Below are 26,625 nucleotides of genomic sequence, written 5' to 3' on the forward strand. Positions count from 1 at the left end.
TGGGATTGTTTAATCGCTCTTTATCAAGCATAATTTGACACATCTTTAAGCTATCTATTTTTGAATTTAGCATACCTACCACGAGCGATTCTATATATTAATGCACCCTCTTCACACACAGTATAAATGCTTCGAACAAAAAGAAATGAATCAAAAGCGATCAATTCAATTTTAATGAATTGAAAATCAATAAAAATTAATTCTAGCAACAAAAAGAATAACATTAGAGTTCGGTCCTCTATCGAATGATGCCAAAAACACCTAATGGCCGGGATAGCCTTGTTGGCAGGTCGCTGGACTCGTGAGATGGGAGCTAGAATCAAGGCGGGCAATCTCCCGGCTGGATTCGTAATGGTGACTAGTGCACGTTAAGTTTGTCAGGTCACAAAGTCCCATAACAAATTATGCCTCTGGGTGGTAATGAATTGGAGGTTTATCGGTCCCTGGTTCAGGTCAAAATAACGATCGATGGATGAATAAATGGATGTATGAATGGGTCCGCCCTATAAAACGGGTGTGACGCATGGGTATGGCAGAGTTCGAATTCTTGGCCATAGATGACGCCCCTGGAAAAAAAGAACCATCGCACCCCCTCTGCCTTCATGGCCGACGACAACATCAAAACACCTAATGACATGCCAAATGATAATAATAATAATGAAGAAGAAATGACGAAAAAAAAAACGGCAGGAACCTTGTTGCCAGCCCAATAAATATACTTATCAATTCGAATCAGTGATTTGGTATGTTCGACTACTTTAGTGTTCATTTGTAAATGAAATAAGTCGAAATAAGCTCACTTAAACTCTATAAGAAAATTGATTCCTTTTCTTCAAATAAACCAAGCAAATAGATTAGTTTCAATTAACCAAGTATGCAAACTAATTTGATTAGAATTACTTAAACAAATGTCTCATTTGGTTTTGTTGGCTGAAATGTATAAGTAATGAAAAGAAAAATGATGTCTAATACAAATTAACCTTAATAAAAAATTGTCAGATTTTCTAAAACTAACTCAGTTTTAATTGATAGTTTGACACTTTTATTAGTATTAGTATTTAATTAATATTTGCAAAATTCACTTCAGTTTTTGTTTTAGAATTCCGATTAACAATTTAAAAAACGATCAACATCTTAGAGAATTGAAGTAAAATTTAGCTTATATGGGAGAAATTAAAATTTAAGAGTATGATTTATTTTTTTTAAATATTTTTTTAACGCAGAATCTCTTAAACCAATTTCGGGGAAATTTCGTATTTTGCAATAAAAATTACATAGCTTTAAACGATGTAAAATTTGACTACCATCCAATTCAAAATTATTTTGACCGTTTTTAAATTTAAATAATAAGAAATAGTAGATTATAAAAAAATAATTTTTGTATGGAATTATGTGTGGATAAATAAAATTTATAGTTGTAAGGAAAACATTTTTACATCCGCTTCTAAAATTCCCGAGATAACGTGAAATATGCAGAAAATAGAATTACACTCCCTGGAGAAATTATTCGACGCACTTTAAGTATTTTTACGTGATTGAAACCGGTTTGCACTTGTTTACGTTCGTGCATCAATTGGTTCAATTAGACGATATATAATATAAATTTGACTATTAAATAAATTAGTGTATATATTATATAAATATAGAATGTTTATCATATCGATCCAGAATTGTATTAGTATATTATAATAATTCGATCAAATTATTAAACGCACTGTAGTTTTTTAATAATNTTCATTGTTGGAGAAGAGTTGTGGTTTTGCATTAAAATTTTTATTCTAAGCGATTTTTTTAAAAAATTTTCTTTTGAAAATTTTTTCTGAGGAACTGGACGTATGAGTTCGGATTTTAGAGATTTCCGGATTTCAGAAGTCCGGATTTTCGAGGTCGTACGTAGTATATTATAATAATTCGATCAAATTATTAAACGCACTGTAGTTTTTTAATAATGACATGATTTGCGCGAGTTTATATGCAATACTTTTCTATTTAAACATATATGTAATGGGTTTTTATTCGGGAGATTTTTAATATACTTCCTATTTGCATTTATTTTTAAGGTATTGCATTAGAATGTTAACTAATTGATACAGGAGCGTAAAGAAGTGCGGTCTCGTCAAAACAATAAAGCTGTATAGTATCACCTGATAATTATAATTTTACATAGAATCTTATAGTGCGTCTAATAATTTGAGCAGGGACTGTAAATTATTGGGACAGTATTTAACAGGCCGCGTGGCTATCGTCACTTTGATAGTTCCGTCGAAAAAGGTATGTTCTTTCTGAGAAACTACTTTTTTGGTCTCGTGACTTAATTAATAATTAGGATTAAATATTTAGCATATTTGAGGTCAACTTTTTGAAACATTCTTTCTTAAAAATCCTAACATTAGAAAAAAAAATCCTGAGGATAGTTGATTAAACCCAAAGTTTCAGGAAATTTTGAAGATAAACAAAATTGCCTTTTTTTCCTATATCAAGTGTGAGATTAATTTATGGAATATAATAGCTGCAATATTAAAAAAAAAAAAAACTGCGTAACATTTGCTTTTGAGCAGAATTATTGTTCAGCTTTAACTGAACAATGGCAGCAATTTAATAATTCATCCATTTAAATAATCTCTCAACACTTTATTAAAATGTCAATTTTAAATTTAATATTTTATATTTATAATTTTATTAGAAAAAATTACTGAGTTTAATTTCTATGTTATTAAACATTTTTCAAAAAATATCGGCTAAAAATATAGATTACGATTATTAGAAAATGTAATTTCACATTTTTAGGCATCGCTAGCTTAAGATATTAAAAATGACGTTATTTTTCAAAGATTAAGTAAAAATTTTAAAAAGTTAATCAGCTTAGTAATGCTTCTTGCGATAAACTTCCAGCACTTCCGCTGAAAAATGCCTTGAGTTGAATGCTTATTTTGAATGAAAATTCAATTTTCCTTTCCAAAAGAATCCGCTTAATTCCCGGGTAAAACCCGGGTGTTTGCCAATGATTGCAACTCTACTAATATGCAACTTTACTTTCTCATATTTATAATTTTTTTTTATCTTTTTACTGCTAATGAACGGTGAATTAAATCATCCTACACCGTAAATTCAATCATCTGTCCAAAAGTCTGGAAAGTAATGATGTTAAAGAAGACAATTTTTTTGCCTGAACTTTATAAATGAAAATGAAATAAGCGCACACAAAAAGGAATATTTTACTTTTTCCTTGAATGTTTTAACATTACAACAAATAGAATTTACGTGTTTACGTATAATAAATAGAATTTACGTGTTACTGTTTAATGTGTTTTGATGATATCGTCTGCCCAAAAGTCTGGAAAGTAATGATGTTAAAGAAGACAATTTTTTTGCCTAAACTTTATAAATGAAAATGAAATAAGCGCACACAAAAAGGAATATTTTCCTTTTTCCTTGAATGTTTTAACATTACAACAAATAGAATTTACGTGTTTACGTATAACAAATAGAATTTACGTGTTACTGTTTAATGTGTTTTGATAATATCTTCTGCCCAAAAGTCTGGAAAGTAATGATGTTAAAGAAGGCAATTTTTTTGCATAAACTTTATAAATGAAAATGAAATAAGCGCACACAAAAAGGAATATTTTACTTTTTCCTTGAATGTTTTAACATTATAACAAATGGAATTTACGTGTTTAATATGTTTAGGTGCTATCTTGACAGTGTCCCGTATCAGGAAACTCATTTCTTGGTTTCGCAGTTTGGTTAATATTTTTTTAAATAACTTTGGGGTGCCTTGATTGTGTTTTCATCGATAACTAGTAATTTACACAAGTCACACGTACTTTAAATATTATAATAAGGACATCGTAATACTCTAAAAAAGTGTCATATATTTTCCTTTTAATTACGCGACATAATATACAGTATTGTTTATACTCCATGGAAAATACGCATCAATACCTAACAATATGAGAAGAAATAATATTTGCTTAGCCCATCATAATGTACTGTAGTTATTTAAAGAAAGTTTTTTTTTAATAACATATAAAGTTGACGCCCTCAAAATAGAGCCCAATATCAGCAAAAATATGGCTTCTATAATTCCTTTAGGAATGCACTTAATATTAAAGATTTTGGTTGGTCTAAAACACACTGCTGATTATCTCTAGAACAACTGGATCGATTTTAATAACATTTGATGCGTAAATACATTGATACAATCCAAAACAAATAACCATTCAATAATTTTAATACGCACGCATGATCGTGCGTTGGAGGCATGAAATTGCCACAAGACAATTCAGGCTAATGGTCACAAGAAATGATAAACTGCCTTATTTCAAGTATGAAATCACGGTGAAAGGCCTGTATATCTGTAAGAAGGGACCACACCCTATTAACCCCTTTTTTGTTTACCGCTGTTTCATACTCCAACGAGTGTTACGTACAATCATCCGTGTGTATTACAATTGTTGAATGGTTATTTGTTTGTATTGTACATTAAAATTGGTCCTCTAGAGATAATCGAGCTCTTAATTTCTTGTAATTAATGAGTCAATAAAAACCATTAAAAAAAAGAAGGAAACTAATGGATGATGAATGAAAACTTGTTTTCCTGAAAGGATTAACTAAGATTTAATGTTTCAGAAAACTGTCAATATCTGGAGCGAAATTTCACCGTTCGTTTTCGCTGTCTTTTGGACAATACATCCGGATTTTTGGTAAGAAAAGTTTGACTCTTATATTATTTTATAAATATTTGAATGCAACTTATTGTGCGAATATTTTAGAGATTAGACATTCGAGGGCGAATCAAAATTCTTCATGGGCAAAATCAGAAAGAACCACCTTTAGCATTGTTTGCTGTCTGCACACCGTTTGGTCCTCCATCCTTACTTGAAATGCCTCAAAAAGATTCCATGTTTAAAAGCAAACATAAGTTGGATTTATCTCTAGTCTCAATGGACACAAGGTATGCAATTTATTTATTTATTTTAAAATGATAGAGTGTTCCGTTAGCTGGGCGCAAGTGAAAAATCGCCGAATAATGTAGAACTTCAAATTTCTTGCAACTAATTTCTTGCAACCAAAAGATTTCCAACAACCATAACTTGGCGGAATTATACGTTATTTGGCGATTTTTCGCTAACGGAAAAGTACCGATTGAGTTATCTGTATACATACCTAATGTACAAAGTTTAAAAATTGAAATACCCCTCAATTTGAGTTCCTTTCTTCTGAAATTGTTTGAATTCATGTGACTTATTTTTAATGAAGATTTTAAGTAGCTTGTATTATCTAAGATAAATTCGACTAGTCATAAACGTAATAAAAAAGTAATCTAATGGGAGTAAAAATAAAGCTATCAAAAATGAGCAGTTTATTATGAAATAACAGTACACTATCTTTTATTCAAAGTTTTCTCCATTACTAGACACTACTTTTTCAAATCTTTTGGGGAGCATTCAGATACCACGTCGTCTTCCGAGGATAATCACGAATCGACCCTCGGTTTCTTCAAATGATGTAAATTTCTGATCAGACTGTCATTGACCGGAATAGGTAATAATCTGGCAAATACAGCTTACCATTGTACTTCCAAGTAGCAATTTTCAATGTCTCTTGGCTTCAGTTCGCATGGAACAAACTTCCTTGTTTTTAGATCATTCCCAACCATTTTAAACGATATGAAATTGCTTGCTGAGTCACTGTAATGTAAGAGCAAATTCTTTTTGCTTCTCGGACGAATCCAATAATTCCTTGTCTTCGTACAATTTCGGCCTTCCACTGCATTCTTTGTCTTCCACGTCAAACTCACTGTTTTTAAACTTCTGACACGATAACTTCTCTCACTTAAAGCAGCCTCACCACATGCTTCTCCAAGCAATCGATGCTCCTCAGGCACAGATCTCTTCAAATTAAAGAAGTAAATCAAAAGTTCCCGCAAGTGACGCTTATTTCGCACATACATTTTTACACGAAAACAATTATGTAACGCTAATACTGAATCACTAATATTTGGAGGTTATGCTGTTACCAGATGAGCAAACTTACAATAAGACGTTTAAGACTTATCAATTTCTACATAACCTTCTAGTAGTGCTCTCTTGTAACTGATTTGAACATCCAATGAATGCATATTTACACAACATTTTGCAAGCAATAATAAGTTGACAGGCGATTATATTTCTGTTAAATGGTAACACCTCATGCCTTCAACCAGTTCAAAATACAATAGAGATCAGCAAAATTAACCTCTTTCTTTTATTTTGTTAAAACAAAAAAGAACAAAAAATAGTATAGTTTTTTTAAGTCAAAAGATATCTTGAAACATTTGTAAATTTGAGATATGGTACTTAGTTCTACTTTCAAATGTAAGAAGTTTATTTTTTAATTAAATTTGATAGAAAAACGTTTTCAGTAACTAGAAAATAAATAAAATAAAAAAAAAAATTTTCCTCAACATAAGCTTAAACATTCACCCCTATCGTTTTTTATTGGCAAACATTAATGCTCGTGAAAAAAAATTTTTAAATTGAATTTTCAAAACTTCGCATTAAAAAAAAAATTTTAAGCTGTTTTTATAAATTTGTAATGGAAATGTAATGTAATTAACTTAAATTTCTGTTATTATTTTTCAAAATATTTCAGGGGAAAACAACTTCTAGGATTTTCTGATTCTGAACTTTCGAATAAAGGTGGTTATGATCTTGTTCATTACGATGATCTCGCTTATGTTGCCAGTGCACATCAGGAATGTAAGTTGTCTTCTTAATTATATACGCATCCTGTATTTAGTGTACTTCTCAATTGGTTGACTGGTTCTAATGCCACTTGCCACACGGGCAAGCCTGCTGGGTGAAACCGAGCAAATTTAAGGCAGAGTGTGAGATTCTTGTTTTTCAGTGGCGCCATCTATGGCCGAGAATTCGACTTCTGCCACATCATACGTAACACCTGTTTTATAAGGCGGACCCATTCATACATCCATTCATTCATCCACAGATCGTAATTTTGACCTGAATCAGAGAACGATCGATCTCCAATCCAGTACCCCCAGAGGTATTGATCTGTTATGGGAACATGGAGGACTTTGCGACTCGACAGAATTTTAACGAGCATCAGTCACCAACTACATAGGGAGTCCTCGGCCGGCGTTGTTCGAATCCACGAACTCTCGGGACCCAACGCCCTACTGACCAGGCTGCCCACTTCTCAATTAATTTATTATTTCGATATCTGGCTTATATGAGTGCTTCTTAAAATTTTTAGTTGTGGGGACTATCAAATTTATAAATATATATAGATTGACTAAATTATTGTATAAGATTCCATGTAAAATCTTAATTATAATATACAACTTTATTGTTTTTACTCGGATGAAACCGTGCGCATCAATTGGTGAGCATTGTAATACAATACGTTAAAATTAAATACAAATAGGAAGTATATAAATATATAGTTACCAAGAAGGCTAAATAAAAGATCGACACTGTGAACATGAAAATGAGGGTTGCGTTAAATTTTGACACAGTGAAGAATGCCTCTGAGAACAATGTATAACTGAGGTAGATTTTCTTTCTGCAGAAGAGAATCCATTATTTTATAACCCAATATTTGGGCTTCAACTCCTCGTAATTTTGAGCCAGAAAGACTGGATCAAGTATTGGGAGAAATTTGCCTTCGTGGAGGACTTCTTGATGGAACTAACCCGCATTTGCGTTACATGGAGAGTTCTCATGGTTGGCCAGACGGCAAGGGGACCCGTGATTCGTCTGCCATTGAGAAAAATTAACATCCACACTGTGGTCGGTGCAAGCCTGATGGTGAATTCGTATCGACCAGTCATCACTGGGATTCGAACCCAGTTCATTTCATTAGAAGGCGAACGCTCAATCCTCTGAGCCATCACTGTGCCTGCTTCAGTAGTGGTCAAGGGAAGGTTCAAGAAAACCGGGTTTTGGCACTACTCAGAGGGTATCAGAATTTCGAGCTGTAGTGCAGTGACACAAAAAACTGTTTGAAATCAGTTACTTCAAATACAGTTCAGAGGGAGACGCTCACTCCAAGTCACTGCCGAAGTGAGTGGTGTTGAATTAGAGCTCACTTGAGAAAGATCTATTTTGTTTTGTGATGAAAGTCGGTTCTGTCTTGGTGCAAATGATTGGTTAGAAAGTGAGTTCTGACCTAGACACTACATCTAGAGTTATAGTCAGGGGGGCAGAGCAAATTCGTATGTCAACTTGTTTTGTTACGATTCGTGAGCAGCATTCGAGAGGGTATTTTCCACCAGGATAACCCTCATACTGCTGTTGTAACCCAAACATGCTGTACAGAATGTTGTACTTTCACCAATATGCGACATCATTGGACGACAACTTCAATGTCATCCACAACCAGCATCCTTGTATTGGCTGACTAAGTGCAACAGGCAAGAAACTCCCAAAAAGACATTCCAGTTTACATGCGTGCATTAAAAATTCTGGTAGTTACACCTCTTATTCGTGTACTACTATTAGTATTTAACATTTGAAATGGTTTTTCTCTTAATTGCATTAACCTGTGATCTTGAAACTTTAATCAATTAAATATGCTACTCAGACAAACGCATTCTCGAAATTTCTTTACTCCGGAATAATTTTCTCTTCTTGCTGGCATTTCCGATATATATATATAATTTTGTTAAAACAAAAAAGAACAANTAAAAAAAGGGGCAATCCACTAAGACAAGTGAATTATCCGAAAATCTGACACAACTAAGACAAAATTGACCAGCGTCCAAGACCCAGTACCACACTGTTAGAAGCAAACTTTTGGCCCATATCTTGGGAACCGATAGCTTCTAGAACTGATACATATTATTTAAATATATTTTCACTGTTTTCTCCTTCAGTAAAAAATTTTAAATTTTAAATAACTTGAAATATAAATCGTGGTCCCCAAAAAAGAAAAGCAATTGCTCCCTTGGAGTTGATTTTTAAAAAACAACGTCGGTCAGAGAAATGCTGGGTTCATCGACCTTTTCTGAAAAAACGAATGTACATGTTCCCGTGAATGACCAAAATCAAGAGAATGTCGACTTTCACCTGCGTATGTCAATAACGCATAGTCGCTTTAGTGAATGTCCGAAATATTTTTTGTCAGATTTGATATTCATTTCTTTTTTTGTTGAAATTATGATATTTATTCGATATTTTAATATCTACTGAGGAAGCCGACCGGCCTGTGTAGGGAACTGTCATTACATTAGAAAGGTTCTGGGTTCGAATCCCGGGCAAGGCATGGATGTTGTGGGAGTGACGTTGGCCCACCTAATATGGTGCCCCTGAAAGAGAGGCCAACAAAATCACCCTGTATATACGGATGAATTGACGGCATTGGAATATCTACTGAGGATATAGTAGGAGAAACATTCGGAAGGCCGGTTAAATGGCACTTGACCAATGTTTTCACTAACAGTGGATTTATCCAATGCTCTTCTGTACTTATAACGATTTTATGTAACAAAAAGGAACATTATATAGAAATATAAACTCCTATGTATTTTGGTTATTTTGATTTGAATGAGAACATACAATAGAGCTAATATTTCACAAGTTTTATTGATAAATCTATCTTTTGACACTTACTTATTTGCACTTTTTGTATTACAGTCTAGTAACAAGCTAGACAAGTGAAGTATTTTATCACGCGTATATATTATTCCAAATAAAACTAAACTCAAGAATCTAATAGCTTAGAGGTGTGAATAATGGATACAAAATATACAATGTTTACATTGTATCTATTGACTAATTTGAGAAATTTTTTTGCATTAAATCTAATGAAATGAAGCACAAGGACTCGCAATATTCTACAATTTTATTCCTGCTTCTACTTGTACTTTTCTTCTAAACTGTTATTTATTGAGTATTCTTTTGTCTCATTCACTTGAACGTTAAAAAACATACAATACCTCACTCGTCTAGTTATTTGAAAGTGTCATTAAGTATAGTAACATGAAAGCGCATCTTATTTCTTTTTAGTGCTGAAAACAGGTGCCTCGGGACTTATAGCTTATAGACTTCTTGCAAAGGATCTCAAATATCAATGGTTACAGACTAGTGCTAGACTAGTTTACAAAAACAGCAAACCAGATTTTATACTTTGCACCCACAGACCTTTAATGTAAGTATATAAGAAAATTATTCAAATATATCAACTTTTATAGGTCTAAAACATTTCCCTGTTTTGAATAAGCTGTACTACTTCAAGGGACGCCATAGCACGAGAGAAATTTTTCGTTGCAAATTCACTTCCATAACTAATTTAAAGTGAGTTCAGACAAACCTAAAACAAGCCATGAAGTTACTGAAAAGAAAACATCAAAACGAAAATAAATGACGCGAAGATAACTTAGGATTACGTTATGGAGAAGTCCAACAATTTGTTTTCAGCAATTCATGTCTTATTCTAGGCTTGCCTCAATTCACTTTTTCTTCTTTTTCAATTTTAAATTAGTAATGGAGGAGAATTAGCTCTCCCGTGGCATGGCGTCCTCTTAATAGACCAATATGACATAAGTTTGTGATACAGAAGAATAGTATTAACTCTCTATAGTAACAAATTTATTTGGAATATTCAACATTCATTGTTCGTAAACAAGGAAAATATTTTTGAATTTCAAAATCTTTTTTTAAAAATTTTATTTTCAATATTATTATAAGTACAGAAAAATAATGTTAATTCTCCGTAGTAACAATTATTAATTTATTTGGAATATTCAACATTCATTGTTCTCAAACATGCATATAAAAGAAAATATTTTTAGATTCAGAAGTTTTTTTCAAAATGTTAATTTCAATATTTATAGTGTATGATCCTCAATGATTATGCTTTGAAAAATCTTGTCAACATATAAAACGAATTGGAGGCAGCATTTAGATAAGCATTATTAAAACATAACGAGTCACTACTGTGGAAAAACCTGTTTTATTCCCGGAGAAAACTCGGAGGAATAACAAAGGTTTATTCGAAACAATTTTCAGAAGGCAGTTAAATAATAAGGATGTCTTTTACTACACAGTAATGAATCACCAGGTGAATAGTGTTTTTTTGTTTTTTTCAATGATTAATCTGAGATTCCCAACTTTCAAGTGTGATCATTAAGGAACACCTTTAACATAAAGAGGTTAATATTTAAGCACTGAGTACAATCAAATCTGTCAAATCACTAGTAAGGAAGGTGTAATAAGAAAGTCTCAATTTATCCTCCTTCCTCTGACAAAGTTTCGACAAGGTTTTCAGTAGTGAATCGCGAGATTTTCATTACGTTTCCCCTTCTCTACTTTGGATTTTATTAGTTTATATGTAATATTATTAAAAAATATATTATAAAATATTATATATATTGTTACTTTACAGATTTATGAAACTTTTTGTCAAAGAAAATGACAGATTATTTCTACCTTAAACGCAAAGCCAAACTATAACTAAAAAATTTTATATATGTCAAGTAATAAACTGGTAATTATATATAATAACCTGTAATTATGCATAATCACTACTGAATTTGGTAAGTATGATAAATCTTTGAAAATTTATCAAATTAGCGAGTTTTATTGCATGATTCCCAACTCGTAACGGTAAATGTAGTAGAAGTCCCTAACTTTACGAAAATTCGTTCAGTTTGCTCAACTGCTTGACTTTGCAGCAACCTCCAGTCTGATAAGTGCAAATGATCTGGAAAACTTTGTAATTCTAAATGTCATAACAGTCTAATATGCTTAAATAAGCATTCTTAAAATATTTAGTAATTTGTAGTAATAGCATTTAACGAAAAAAAAATTTCTTTCTCTAGAATTACGCAGTTTGTATTTTTATTTGCAATTATTTTGTTCATTTCACAGCACCAGTCTGTCTTTTATTCCAATTTTGTTCAGGCTAAATAAATGACTTCAAATAACCATTTATTGACTGTTTGTGCTCTCTTACGCCAATGAGTAGTCTTACTCTATTCTACTCTCAGTCATAATCATATTTATCATTACGAGTTGGGAATTATGACGGCTAATTTGATACATTATCAAAAAGGTATCATACTTACCAAATTTAGTGGACCGGTTATTATATATTATAATCAGTTTATTACTTTTAACGTAACACACACACACACACACATATATATATATATATAATGTAATTATGTATGGCTCATTTAAGCCGTAGGGTTACATAACGTAAAGAATTGTCTAGGGTTTTCAAATGGACTAAAGCTTATATATTTAAAAAAAACTATTAATTTTCTTTAAAAAAATTGGATTTTTTCTCCTAGATAAAAGTTATTAAATTATTTTCAATTTTTGTATATTTTTATGAGTTCAAACAATGCAGTATTGTGAATATTAAGAACTTTTGCAAAAAAAAAAAAAAAAACTTTTGCAAATCTAGGGCTTTTTTTATCTTGCTATTTTGATAATTTTTATTTTAATTTTATAACCATCATTGACCAGCCGACCCAATTTTAGGGTTCCTAATACTAATGTTCAACTACGTAGCCTTGTAATTTTGAACTCAATCCAGAAGACAAGGGAACTCCTGGATCGGGAGAAATTGTATTGAGTTCAAAACTACAAGGCTAGGTAGTTAGGTGGGTTGTGTTTATTGAGAAATCTCATACTTCGTCTTTTCCAGGGAAGAAGAAGGAAGGGATTTGCTTGGTAAGCGTACAATGGATTTCAAAGTAACATATTTAGACAGCGGTTTGGCAACAATGAATGATCGCAGTGGAATGTTATCTGATAGTGACTTTATTATGCGTTGTCAACGTAACAGACGGTATAAATCTCAAATACGAGACTTGTTGTCATGTCGTAAGAGAAAAGTACCGGATACCTATATCGAAGATACTCCTTATAATAATATGTATACGTACTCTTCAACGGAAAATGGACTTTCACCCTATGCAACGGTACCTCAAAATATATTCACAGCTGCAATAGATAATAGTAGATTCTTATCTGCTGAAAATTTTTTACATTATAGACATCTGGGTGGATATTATCCTGATTACAGTCATCAATACACCAGTAATGGATTTTTAGATATGGCTAGGTTTTCTACCTACCCAGATGGTTCCCAGTTTGCTAAGGAGGAAAAATACTATCCTTGCCAGTTAAATGGAGAACAAAATAATAAACCATCTTGTTGTGAAGATGTACGCTTAATGACAAGCGCTGATTTAAACTGTTTTCCTTCGACAGATTGTATTAATGTTTTAAAACCACATCTCAGGGATATTTCTAAGGATAATAAATCAGCATTTACAAATGACACTAGGCAGAGTGTACTCATGTGGGGTAATTCTCTGTCAACTAGTCATTCTATATTCGATTCAAAACTTTGTCCTCATCTAGATACAAATGCATGTAAATGGAGTGCCGCTACAACGCCAAAATCTTCTTCCCCACAGAATAGTACAAGTCCTGCAAGTGGAAAAGTAGCTCCTTATACGACTACTGCCTATCATCCAGATCCAGTAAGTTTTTAAAGATCCTTCTTACCTCAATAACTTCTTCAAATTATAAATGTTTGTTATATTCAAATAGAATTGCTAAATACAATTCCAGTCGTATCTTTCGAATTAAACTGACTTCCACGAATGTCCTCAGATCTGAAAAGATAAGAGCTGTTCAGACAAGAATTGAATAACTTCCTCAAAATATAAATGTTTTTTTCATTCAAATAGAATTGCTAAATACAATTCCAGTCGTATCTTCCGAATTAAACTAACTTCCACGAATGTTCTCAGATCTGCAAAGATAAGAGCTATTCAGACAAGAATTGAATAACTTCCTCAAATTATAAATGTTTGTTTCATTCAAATAGACTTGCTAAATACAATTCCAGTCGAATCTTTTGAATTAAACTAACTTCCACGAATGTTCTCAGATCTGCAAAGATAAGAGCTGTTCAGACAAGAATTGAATAACTTCCTTAAAATATAAATGTTTGTTTCATTCAAATAGAATTGCTAAATACAATTCCAGTCGTATATTTCGAATTAAACTAACTTCCACGAATGTTCTCAGATCTGCAAAGATAAGAGCTGTTCAGACAAGAATTGAATAACTTCCTCAAATTATAAATGTTTGTTTCATTCAAATAGAATTGCTAAATACAATTCCAGTCGAATCTTTCGAATTAAACTAACTTCCACGAATGTCCTCAGATCTGCAAAGATAAGAGCTGTTCAGACAAGAATTGAATAACTTCCTCAAATTATAAATGTTTGTTTCGTTCAAATAGAATTGCTAAATTTAATTCCAGTTGTATATTTCGAATTAAACTAACTTCCACGAATGTCCTCAGATCTGCAAAGATAAGAGCTGTTCAGACAAGAATTGAATAACTTCCTCAAAATATAAATGTTTGTTTCATTCAAATAGAATTGCTAAATACAATTCCAGTTGTATATTTCGAATTAAACTAACTTCCACGAATGTCCTCAGATCTGCAAAGATAAGAGCTGTTCAGACAAGAATTGAATAACTTCCTCAAATTATAAATGTTTGTTTTATTCAAATAGAATTGCTAAATACAATTCCAATCGTATCTTTCGAATTAAACTAACTTCCACGAATGTTCTCAGATCCGCAAAGATAAGAGTTGTTCAGACAAGAATTGACGTCGGGACAATTCCTAGACTGACAATATGAATTATGATCAGGGCTCGAAGTATTACCCGGCTTGTCCAACATTGTTCTCCTTTGAAACTAACTTCCAAATAAATAAAAATATAATTATTTATTACAAACATTTATATAAATTGCACAATTAATTAGTAGTTACTAGGATTACATTAACCAGTAATAAAAGAAATACTAGGTTACTAATAGTAACCTAGTATTTCTTTTATGAAATAATTTAAATGACAAAGGTCAAGTTATCTGGAAAGTCAATTTATCCGAGGATACTGCGTTTTTTAAATGAATTAAATACGACGTTTGCCAGTTCCACAATCAAGCCAATGATTTACAGAGGTTTCTTCACAGAAATCTGAAAGTTTTTTCTTATTTAGATAGATGTTCATAATTGCGCTTAACGCTTATTGTTTAAGACCAGTAATGTGTTAATACAGTACGCAATGTGTTTTTTTGTAAGTTCATTGCTGAAAAGCCTTTTTCAACTGCTGCAGTAGTCCCAGACAGAGAAAACATTAATTCCACCATGCGCAGTATGTTGCTGTATTGTGGGTTATTTTGCTAGATTAGAGGGTCATTTTAGAAGTGAGGAGCTAGACTCTTGTAAGATAACAAAAATTGAAAATGTATCACGAACATTAACGGGAAAATGGCCGTCCGCGCGGACGTCGGATTCCAGAAATTCGTTGTCCGCGGGGAATTTTTGACCGCCGAGGATGGGCGGACGGGCGGTTTCTCGAGCCCTGGTTATGATTCTATCCGACATCATTCAAGGACTATTGACTTTACGATTCTTTTATTGATTTCCTGCAACGTGATTGCATCGTTGAGTTTATTATAGCCCTAGAAAGTGGAGTCTACTCTTAAAAAAGAATGTCTTCCTAAGTCAAAATTCTTGATGGATCATCAAAAAATTTCGATGGTTTATGTTGGTTTCAGTGTGATTCATGATGGTCCAACATCATTTGATGGTCCCCATCATCCAACATTTTCTATTATGTATTCATGGTTTTTGGTATGCTGACAAATTTCCATCATTCTATGATGGAAAATGTTACTTAAATACTATGATCGTTAACAATCAAGAGAAGTTAGACTCTCATCGACCAACAATCTATGATGGTTCCAACTATACATTTCATGATGGTTTAATGGGAATTCTTGTTGGTTGTCATTAATATAGAATCAAAGTAACTTGGTTTTTTTTTATGTTGAACCATCATAAATCAGTCCGAATTCCAACATTGGGAGGGTGGTTGTTCATGATCGCTTGAACATCTGATTTCTAGGATACTACGATGGAAATTCGTGATGGTTAAACATAAACAAACAATCAACTCAAGTTGTTATTCTTATGTTGGACCATTATAAATCAGTCCGAATTCCTACATTGAGGTGATGGTTACTAATGTTGGTTGCCATCAAAAAATATAATGGTTCATGATGGAATTATTCATGATTATCATCAAGACTATGTTGGTCCATCAATAGAAAACCATCAAAAACTTTGACTTGGGTTCATGACTTCACCAGAATTCATCATCTCTTACCTATCAGGGGCATACATAATATTTATTATACACAGCAATTTTTCTTGTACCTTTAGACCAGTGGCTCATATTTTGTCACCTATCGACCTCTTTGGTTGTAACCTATTGCCCCTCTTCTCTCTCCTGTTCTTATTTTTTACCTAAAAAAACACGCAACTATAAGCATCAAAAATACTGAATTGGAAAAAAGAAAGAATTAAAAATGTATTTTTTAATACGTTTTTTTCCTTTTCTTTCTTTTTTTTTAAAAAAAGGGACCAGATTTTTGAAGGAAAACAATTAAATTATTACATTTTCTTTCAAAATTAGATTCTAGGATAATTATAAGTGTTACTGATTGAAAAATATGTTGTTCATCTTTGCGCATTCAGTTCAAACATGAATATTCGTCAGAGGTTCAAGCAAATGTTCAACCTATTACTTTGTTCTGAGTGGAAGAAAGATATTTAATCAATCTAAAATATTGGGAGAACAAATAAGTTTTCACCTTTTACCATCAAAAATTAACAGTTTATTATGAAAAAACGGTCTATTATCTTTTAGTGAAAGTAAGTCTACATTACTTGACACTTCCCATCTTTTTGGGAAAATTCAGACACCCTATCAGACTTCATCTATCCATGAATAGATCCATTCCTTGGTTTTTTCAAATAATGTAAATTTCTGCTCAGACAGACCATGTGCCATCGACCGGAGTAGGTGATAATCTGAAGCGGAAAGGTTTGGTAAAAACAGCGGGTGGGGTAGAACTTCTCATTGAACTGTTTAAAAATAGCGAAATCAATTTTCATGAAAAATCGACGTTTAATGACTCTTGGCTTCAGTTCATATGGCACCCGATTTCCTTGTTTTTGGGTAATTCCCAGCTATTTTAAGCGATGTGGAATAGCTGGTTGAGTCACTTGTAATGTAATAGCACGTTCGGGATTAATCTTCCTCCAAGCATTCTTCCAATTCCTCGTCTTCGTTTAATTTCGGCCTGCGCTTTTTGTCTTCCACGTCAAATGTTTTTAAACTTGAACTTTGAAACCACTTACGACAACTTTTGTCACGTAAGGCAGCAAGTTATCCAAGCAATCGATGCACCTCAGCTGCAGATTTGTGCATATTAAAGAAGTAAATGAAAAGTGGACGTTTAAATGACATTTTTGCACGAAAACAATTACGTAATGCTAATACGGAATACTTTAAGGTTGTTACCAGATAAACAATAAAACGTTTAACACCAGTCACATAACCTTCTACCATCTTATGATGCAACTTATTTCTACACCCAATATCAATTCACAAACTTTTTTTTTAAATTTATTATTTTTTAAATTCGTAATTTTTTGTCTGTCAATTCCGGCTTCGTATAAATTTTCGATTTTCGGTAGCTTTTATTTATTTTCTTTTTAATACTCACACCTCCTGAGAACTCTCTGCCTTAGACACTCATTTTTCTCAATGCCGAAAAAAACACCTCTACAGCAATGAATGTGCATTTCTCCTTCATCACAGCATAGTTGGCTAAGATTGTTTTAATAGCGGTTTTCATTTAACAGCCCCTTGTAGATCCAAGTACTAATATTACACGGCCTGTTCATATTTTAAAAATACGCATTAACCAACCCATTAAACAAAGTTTCATATTTAAAAAAAATATTCATTAGGCCAGTAAATAGATTTTAGTCGTACTTTTATTTTTTGTATAAAGTACTATAGCTCAAAAATTCGATTACAAAAAATAAAAACAGAATGCTTTAACAGAGAAAGAAAATCCAAACTATATTTTATGTATGCTGTCATGCAATTAAGAAACCAACCAACTCTTTATTGAGATTTTTATATATTTGGCATCTTTGTATGAATAGCAACATATTGTAAAAAAAAATCTATTTTTTCAGCAGTTTTCCAAAATTCCGACTAAATCTTCTTATTTTCCAACAGAAAATGTCGTAACTCCCAATTGCAATTGAAGCTGTCAATGTTAAAAGTAAGTTTTTAAATATTAAAAAATTAGACAAAAAACGCTTTTCATTTTCACAAAACTGCTGCTTTTCACCATATTAATGTTTTGTGCCATTTTCGAAATAAGCATAAACAGAGTTAAAAAAGGATTACGTGAAATGCTTACCTAAATTTAAAATAAAAGCTTTAAAAATTCAATCTTATCATCATATCTATGGATGATGGTTGCCCGGTTCACTGATAAAGCTAAGTGCCCGTTATATCCCAACACTGATAGTTTTTTCTTAAGTTAAAGTGTAGACATTGACAGGGTATATCCTGCACTAATGCAATTTTTTTAGATTAAGTGCTTGAAAAAAAAAGTATAGAAATCGTAAAGAACTAAAAAACCCTAGTATTCGTGTAGCCAACGCCTCCTGCAACTGAAAGACTCCACTCGGTTTCCGATCAGACCACTATGAAAGTAAGCCACTTTGCGAAAGAGTCCTTAATATAAAATCTAGTAAAAATAAGAAAGTGGTAGCAAATATATGTCTCAAAATTTGTTTAATTTATGATTATGATTGGTTTGTCTTATTTACTTGTCTACCACTACAGATTCAATTCTCAAATATGTATGATAAATTTTTCTCAGTCACTTTTAAAATAGAATTTGGGTTCATGCGCACAACTGGTTCACTTTTTAAATAGTCAGTACAGACTATTTATAAGAAACCGTGTGGAGGCTTTCTGATGCAGGAGGTGATGGTCGTGAGCAGCGTATAGTGCAGCTTTCAGGAGAACTCCTCCAGACATCTGGTCATGGCTTGTACTATGTTTACTTGAAATAGGGGTGTGGGGTGAATATAGTTTGCCTAAAATAACAACTCCTCCAGATATTCGTCTGAACCTGTGGCGGTGACTATGGTAACGAGGTATAACTATTTCAAGTAAGGGTGAGAAGTGGTTTCGGGTCGGGTCAAAGAGGGAAAGGGAATCTCTTCGGTCTATTATGTTAGTCCTAGAATGAAGCTACCCTCCTTGAAATGTGTCATTCTTGTTTCCATTGCACCAGACGGCCTCAGACTTTGTGGCGGGAGTTGTTAGCTAAGACAAACTATAGTTTTGTCGTAATCTTGGCATAGGTCGGCGTGAGTAAACCAATCGACACCTTCATTATTCCACTGCACCCCTATTAAAAATGTGCTCTCGCTTGTTACCATAGCAGCAGACAGTCCCAGACGTTTAGTTTGGAGGAGTCCTCCTCAAACCTGCCCTATACACAAAAGGCCAGAGTCCGCATCTGAAGTAAACAAGAAACTGACATTGTCTAGCTGGTTGCACGGGTAAATAGCCTGCGTCATAGAAACTCTAGCTATATGCATTGAAAATTATTACACTCACCAAATTTCATTGATAATTATTACTAATAACCAGTAAATGTGATACATTTTGATAGATACACATCTGATACACTTCCACAGCATTTTATCATACTTGAATAAAATGGTGAAGATGATATTCGTGAAAGGGATTAGTATTTTCGAAGAATTCTTTCAAAGATGACAACTGGACAGACTTTTTAAAATCATCCGTAACAAAGAAGGAATCTTCAGTAATACCTCTTGGAAGAGGCACTACTCCCACTAGTGATGCTTGACTTCAGTATTCTACTGGGAACCATGTCCTTACGATCAATCAGCAGCTGGTTTATATTCAATTAAATTTTTTACCGAATATTGGGAAAGTAAAAATATTACATTGAGAAAAAAATTATGGTCAAAACTTCCATAATATCGTAAAATGTTTCAATAGGAACACCAAAATGGTCGGCAATTATTACCGAAGCACTTTGGAAAAAGTTATCAAGAAAATATGTATACATCAGTCGAGGATAAAAATCTAAAAAGTGTAATCTTGAAAATGACACAATAAAAATAGTGGAAATAAAAAGCGAGAAACGTATTAAAAATATTGAAAATAAATGTATGAAAAAAAAATATCACGTCATTGCAACAACCTGCAGCTCACACGCAAGTCGTAAAAAGGTGAAAAATGTGTGAATTAGGTAGATTTTTAATTTATAATAAGCTGCGCTGAAATGTAATAGGTTTGAGAAAAATCATCATAATTCTCAATTTGCTTAAAACTATTTACGTATAACAGATTTGCAATTTTTTTTCTTCACAATATTATTAATGTAATGTCAAGATAGGTGCATAACAAATTAGAGATATTTTAAATCTATAGTATTGAAAAGGCTGGAAAAATAAAGTCGTTTTTCTCGAAATCTTTCTTAAGGCACTTAAGTTCTTTTTTCAATTGCACGGCACTATAGTGAACTAAAAAAGAAAATTTAAAAAAAATATACATTCTTTTTGTTCTAATATGTGGATTTTCAATCACTTGAAGGGTTGACCTCAAATATCAATTAATGTTATTTATTAATTTAGATAGGCAATCGGATGCAAAAACGTACTTACTCTAGAAAAATACACATTTTTTGTCAAAATTAGATGGGTACCATGGTCCCACTAATACTATATAAAAAGCATTTCTTCATATATCGGTATTTTTTTAAGCAAAATATTTTTGCTCACAATTATAAAACTCCAATAAGATGGCAATTAAATGAATTTTGGTAAATTACCCTTGAAAAAGCTTAAATAAAAGAAACTTATCACTAGAAAGACTAAAACTGAGTATATACCTATATTGCCCAAAAGCAGTCAAAATGACTGGATTGTAAAAAAATAAATAATATGTAAAGAAATTTGTTAAAAATTAATTTTTAGTATTTTTTATATTATTCACAGTTATATAACAAGTTTTTAGTATATATTAACAATAAAAAATTATATATTATACAAAATTCTAAGAAATTGTGTTTTTTGTACATTATTTCCTTTCTAATTGAAATTAAAAGTAGTTAAAATGACTTCCTTAGGCAATCTTATTGTAAAGAAATATGACTTTTTTTGAAATTCAAAAATTATTTGGCCGATTTTGATCAGGATTTGTAAGTTGGCATTTGAAATAAACTCATTTGAAATGATGTAAAAATTGGTATAGCATACAATTCAAAAATGTTTCCTTCATTTTTGGATAAAACAATTTCTTGAACGGAATTTTCCTTGATTAACAAGTTTTATTATTGCTGTGTAAAAGTTGACTTGAAAATTTGCTGAGATACCATGAAATAACTGAAATTAAGACTAAACTATTAGGACCTAATAATAATTTAATAAATTGAGACCATTGTAAAAATGTAAAGAAAGAAACCTAATAGATGGTTAGCACTAGCATATGAATGTTATAAAAACGGCACTCAGAAATCTAATTATTCGTACAGAGCTCAAAATAAAAGGTTTATTTGGGTGTACATTAATGGCACTACCAGAAGGTTATATGACTGATGTTAAGCGTTTTATTGTTCATCTCGTAATAACAGAAAGTATTCCGCCTTACTTTTCGTGCAAAATTGTCCCTTAAGCATCATTTGGGGGAACTTACTTCTTTAATTTGCAGGTGAGATATCTTGGATAAGCTGCTTGTGGTGAGGCTGCTAGTGAGAAAAGTTGTCGTGAGTGGTTTCATAAGTTTAAAACGTGGGAGACAAAAAACGCAGTGGAAGGCCGAAAATGTACGATGTACAATGGAATTGGAAGTATTCTTGGAAGAATCCTAAAGGCATAAAAAACTTGCTCTTACATTACAAGTGACTCAGCAAACAATTTCACATCGTTTAAAGTTGTTGGGCATGAGCCAAAAACAAGGAAGTTCAGTTCCATACGAACTGAAGCCAAGAGAACATGATTTTGCGTGAAAATTGATTTCATTATTGGAAACAGAAGTCCTACCCCACCCGCCGTATTCGCCAGACCTTCTGTCTTCAGATTATCACCTATTTCGGTTGATGGCACATGGTAGCCGAAATTTACACTTGAATAAACCAAGGAATGGCTCGATACGCCTCGAAAGATGGCGAATTCATCCTACGTGGTATCCAAATGCTCCCTGAAAGACACTTTTAATCAAAGATAATAGACAATTTTTTCACTATAAACTGTTAATTTTTGATAGAAAACTTATTTGTATATTCTGAATAACTTTTGATCCAATCAAATTTTTAAGCACTCCATTGCTGTTCCTCATAGCTTCTTCGAAGAACCCTCACTGAGACCACTTTAAGACAAAAAAAATAGGGTCAAACTAGGGTAAAATTCTCACAAAAAATATAGAAAAAAGACGACCTTTTCAAAGCAGATTACAATCACACGGGATTTTTGACCACAACACTTGATGCCCTTGCAATTAAGAAATTTTATGCAAGTACATATAACTTGCGTTATCATTTGAATTTCAATACTTTACACAATCTCTTCTTTTCTTTTCCAACTTTTTTTAAATACAAAATTGAGTTTGAAAATTATTTATCGGATACTTTGCATTTAAAGTGTTCCAACACTTTTAATGTATAGTTTTAGATTCCTTGTCAAAATTTTAAAAAAATTATTTTACAAGAAATTTTTTTTTAAATTTTTGACGTGCGTAAAATTAATTTTGCCATACAATATAAAGTTAAAATCAATAGTTGAGAATGTCTCCATGCACTAAATCTTAAAATAAAGTTATTTTGTAAATCAGATGAATTCGAATTAGGCTAAACAGAACGGCTAGAAATTATAAAAACAGTTAATTCAGTTATCATAGATATATAAATTAAAATAAAATTTTCTTTGATATACAACTAAAAACATATTTAACGGTGATTCTGCTGACTAATATCACCTTTGAAAATGACTCTCATCAACTTATTCTGGATTGTTAAGAAACTACTTGCTTGAAATTCCACCTACATTCATGTTTCCTGAAGTGAAAATAATTCTTGTATGGAGAGTTTTGTGCAAGATTATTTCATTTTATGGGATTACACCCTTTAAATAAACGTTTGATTTGGTTATGGAATACAGAGTACGCAATTTTTCGGGTTGTTAACCATTATACTCGGAGCGATAGTGCACAAAAAAAATTTTCGAGTTGTACATGAAGAATGCAGTTATATCTGGTTTGCATATCATTTGTGACTAAAATAGAAAATAATGTCATTTACTCCTTCTATTTTCACTCATCAAAATTACGATTTTATTATGTTCTTGTTACAGTGAGCGTTCTTGACTTCCACCGGTGAATGTTGACAATCACATAGTCGCTTTGGTCTGAAATATATACGAGATACATTTGCCCGATATGCCCTACAACAATGTTTGAAAGGTCAAGCATTCAACCGGTTCTCTGAACACTGATGTTTCTCCTAATCTATCCTCAAAAGATATTAAAATATCGAAAAAATATAATAATATCAACGAATAAATTAATATCAAATCGGATATAACAAATATTTCGGACATTCACTGGTGAAACTCGACATTCTCTTGATTTAAGGAATTGACGGTAACATTCTCACTCTAGAGCCAAACCTCATAATGTTTTTAAACATTTGGTTGACACACAATTAAAAAATGAAATAGGTCTTTACATCGACTTATTATTCGATTCATATTTATTTAAAAGTTTATTTTTATAACGTGTCTTTCCAGTTATGCGTGGTAGCGTAGTATAGGAGGTAATAATTATATAAATGCGTGCAAGATTTGTCGTCTTAATCATGTACTAAGATTAAATGGTTCAACGATAGCAACCTTCCCCTACATATTAAGGGTGATGATTAGGAAACATCACATATAAAAGCGCTATAGACGGAGAACAATGTTATAAGGTTATAAAAAGAATGATTGGGAGTACAAATAAGTTTCCACCGTTTTCTATCAAAAATTAGCAGTTTATTGTGAAAAAACATTTATTCAAAGTATTCTCCATTACTAGACTTTTTTCCATCTTTTGGATACCAAACATCTTTCGAGCAAAATTCAAAATCGATCCATTCCTTGGTTTCTTCAAGTGATCTGCTCAGACAGACCATCGACCGGAATAGATGACAATCTGAAGGGTCTGGATAGATTCCCATTGAAGTGACATCAATTTTCATGCAAAATCGATTTCTCTTTGCTTCTGTCGGACATTGTTTTTGGATCATTCGATTCCAACGATAGGATCCAATGATTTTAAGCGATGTGAAATTGCTTGCTGAGTCACTTGCAATGTAAGAACAAGCTCATTTTGGATTTGGGACGAATTTTTTTCCAATTATTCTTCCAATTCCTTGTCTTCGTACAATTTTGGCCTTGCACTGCGTTCTTTGTCTTCCACGTCAAACTCACCATTTTAAACTTCTGACACGACAACTTCTCTCACTTAAAACAGCCTCACCATATTTTTCTCCAAGCAATCGATGTGCCCCAGTTAATTTCTTCAAATTAAACAAGTCAATCATAAATGACGCTTATTTCGCACGAAAACCAAGCAATTACGTACTTTGTTACCAAATGAACAAACTTACAATAAGAATGGCGAACTTATTTCTACATCCATTATACTCACAGTATTATATTTCAATTGTCAGTGCATTCCATTTTTGCTCCTTGCCAATCAGAAACAATTCATTGGATTCTCTCTTGCATAAATTTTATTTCTAGATTCTTCCAACCAAATTTTTTTAATGCTTCCTTATTCCATTAAGCATAAAGCTTTCAGAAATGCGGGAAATAACCATCATTACATCGTACTGTAAAAAATCTGAAAAAGGTGACAACTACTTAACACCAAAGATGTCTTTCACTAAGCGTTCCACTACTGATAGTTCCTAGTGTAATATGTAGAATGCTCTTTTACACTACTCGTTGTAAAGTAACCACGTTTGTTATTCACTAACATTACAGTTACAGTAAGATATAATACACATAAGAATCAGTAAACTTACTTTTACAATACAATCATAAATTTAGTATGCGTATATTACGTATTATTTGTTAAAATATCAATCAAATGAGCACGCAGCACAGACAGAGAATTCGAACAAAATCAAAGTGAATGGAGGTTAAATGTTATGAAATTATTTTAGACAATTGACAGAAGTAGTAGGCCACGCACTATAGGGAACGGAAGTGGCGTCATCATGGAAAGTCAAGGGATGCTTATTTCTGCCCGGGTGGAAAACGAAAATATTTCGTAAATCGGAAGTCACCTTATTTCTTTCCGTGTGCTTATTTCTGTCCTGTTTTAGTTTCGGTTTCCGTTTTTTAATTTAGTTTCGTCTTTTGATATTATTTTCATTTATTACTTTTTTGAGGGTGGCAAGACTTATTAATATTATTTTACTTAATATTACATAATATATTATATAATATTAATATTATATAATATCTTNGAATAAGAGATTCTATAATAAATTTATAATATTTATTAATATTATAATATTATTAATTTAATATTAGGATGGCAATACTTATAAGTTTTGTAATTCGGGGGAGAAATCGTACATTATGAAGTAATGACGTCAACTTTTATTACATAATAAATAAATGATACCATGCTTTACTCTAGTGGCGCCATCTATGTGGGAATGATAAAAATAGAATGACTATGAATCAATTTTATTATTTAAATCTGTTTTATTACTTATTAAATATAATTAAGGCTGAGGGTCAAACTCACGCCAATCAGAAAGCCTTCGTGGGTCAGTAGTTGGATATCATTACCACTGACCTACGAATGCTTGCTAAGATATGCGTAAATAAGTTAAACTTTTGTATTCTAAACACGAGTATAAATGAAAAAGATTTGATATCGATATCATGCAACAGTTTCATTGATATATTTTCACTTAACCTTTGACAGTTATTAAATAATTATTTCTGCCCCTGTTAAGTTTATTATAACTTTCTCTGGGTGGCAACGGTACTGACCATACTCGAGTTAAAAAGTTTGACGCGTTTTGGGAGAAATCGTATATTATGAAGTAATGACGTCATTTTAGGCCCCCGTGTCTTCGAGGGTCTATTGAGCGTTATGCATAAAGATATAAATATCATTCATACATAAACTAAATTTATTAACTGAAACAAGAACACAACCATCTGATCTGACGGCCAAGAATGAAAATGTAAAGCTGAAAAAATGAAAAACCAAATTACAACTACAGTTGTCAACCGAATGTTGCCAACGGTGTTAAATAAACTTAAAGCTTTAAATAAAGTTAGGTGTGGCTAGATCTATAGCTCACCATAGTACTCCCCCTCCAGTGAGATCCACGAATGTTACCAAAAATAAACCGCGCAAATGTCTATTGCGGGTAGCGAACAGTACTTGAACTTTTCTTCCTCTCATTGTAGTTTTAGTTAATGATCGAGGAGAGTTTTCAAATTTAACCTTATGCTGTTTCGGTTAGGAAGGTGTAAGATTCGTTGATTGTTGTGAAGATTCCATACTGTTCTTTAGAATCGATTTATATAGAGGATTTGTAGGGAGATTTTCAACTCTTGGATGCACATTGGACGTATTGTCTGTAAAACATGGTTTAA

General features: G+C 32.2%; 1 protein-coding gene across 2 annotated transcripts in view; it reads left to right on the forward strand.

Moving 5' to 3' along the window:
* Window positions 1–26,625, forward strand: part of LOC107454134 (aryl hydrocarbon receptor) — a 150,416-nt gene that overhangs the window by 104,275 nt on the left and 19,516 nt on the right. For both annotated transcript variants that reach the window (XM_016071206.3, XM_016071205.3), the window contains exons 6-10: window positions 4,633–4,706; window positions 4,776–4,957; window positions 6,637–6,743; window positions 10,011–10,152; window positions 12,658–13,501. In XM_016071206.3, the coding sequence (XP_015926692.1) occupies window positions 4,633–4,706; window positions 4,776–4,957; window positions 6,637–6,743; window positions 10,011–10,152; window positions 12,658–13,501 (1,349 nt within the window). The remainder of the gene's footprint in view (window positions 1–4,632; window positions 4,707–4,775; window positions 4,958–6,636; window positions 6,744–10,010; window positions 10,153–12,657; window positions 13,502–26,625) is intronic.

The sequence above is a fragment of the Parasteatoda tepidariorum genome, chromosome X1 (assembly GCF_043381705.1).
Source record: "Parasteatoda tepidariorum isolate YZ-2023 chromosome X1, CAS_Ptep_4.0, whole genome shotgun sequence".
In the NCBI taxonomy this organism is placed as follows: domain Eukaryota; kingdom Metazoa; phylum Arthropoda; class Arachnida; order Araneae; family Theridiidae; genus Parasteatoda; species Parasteatoda tepidariorum.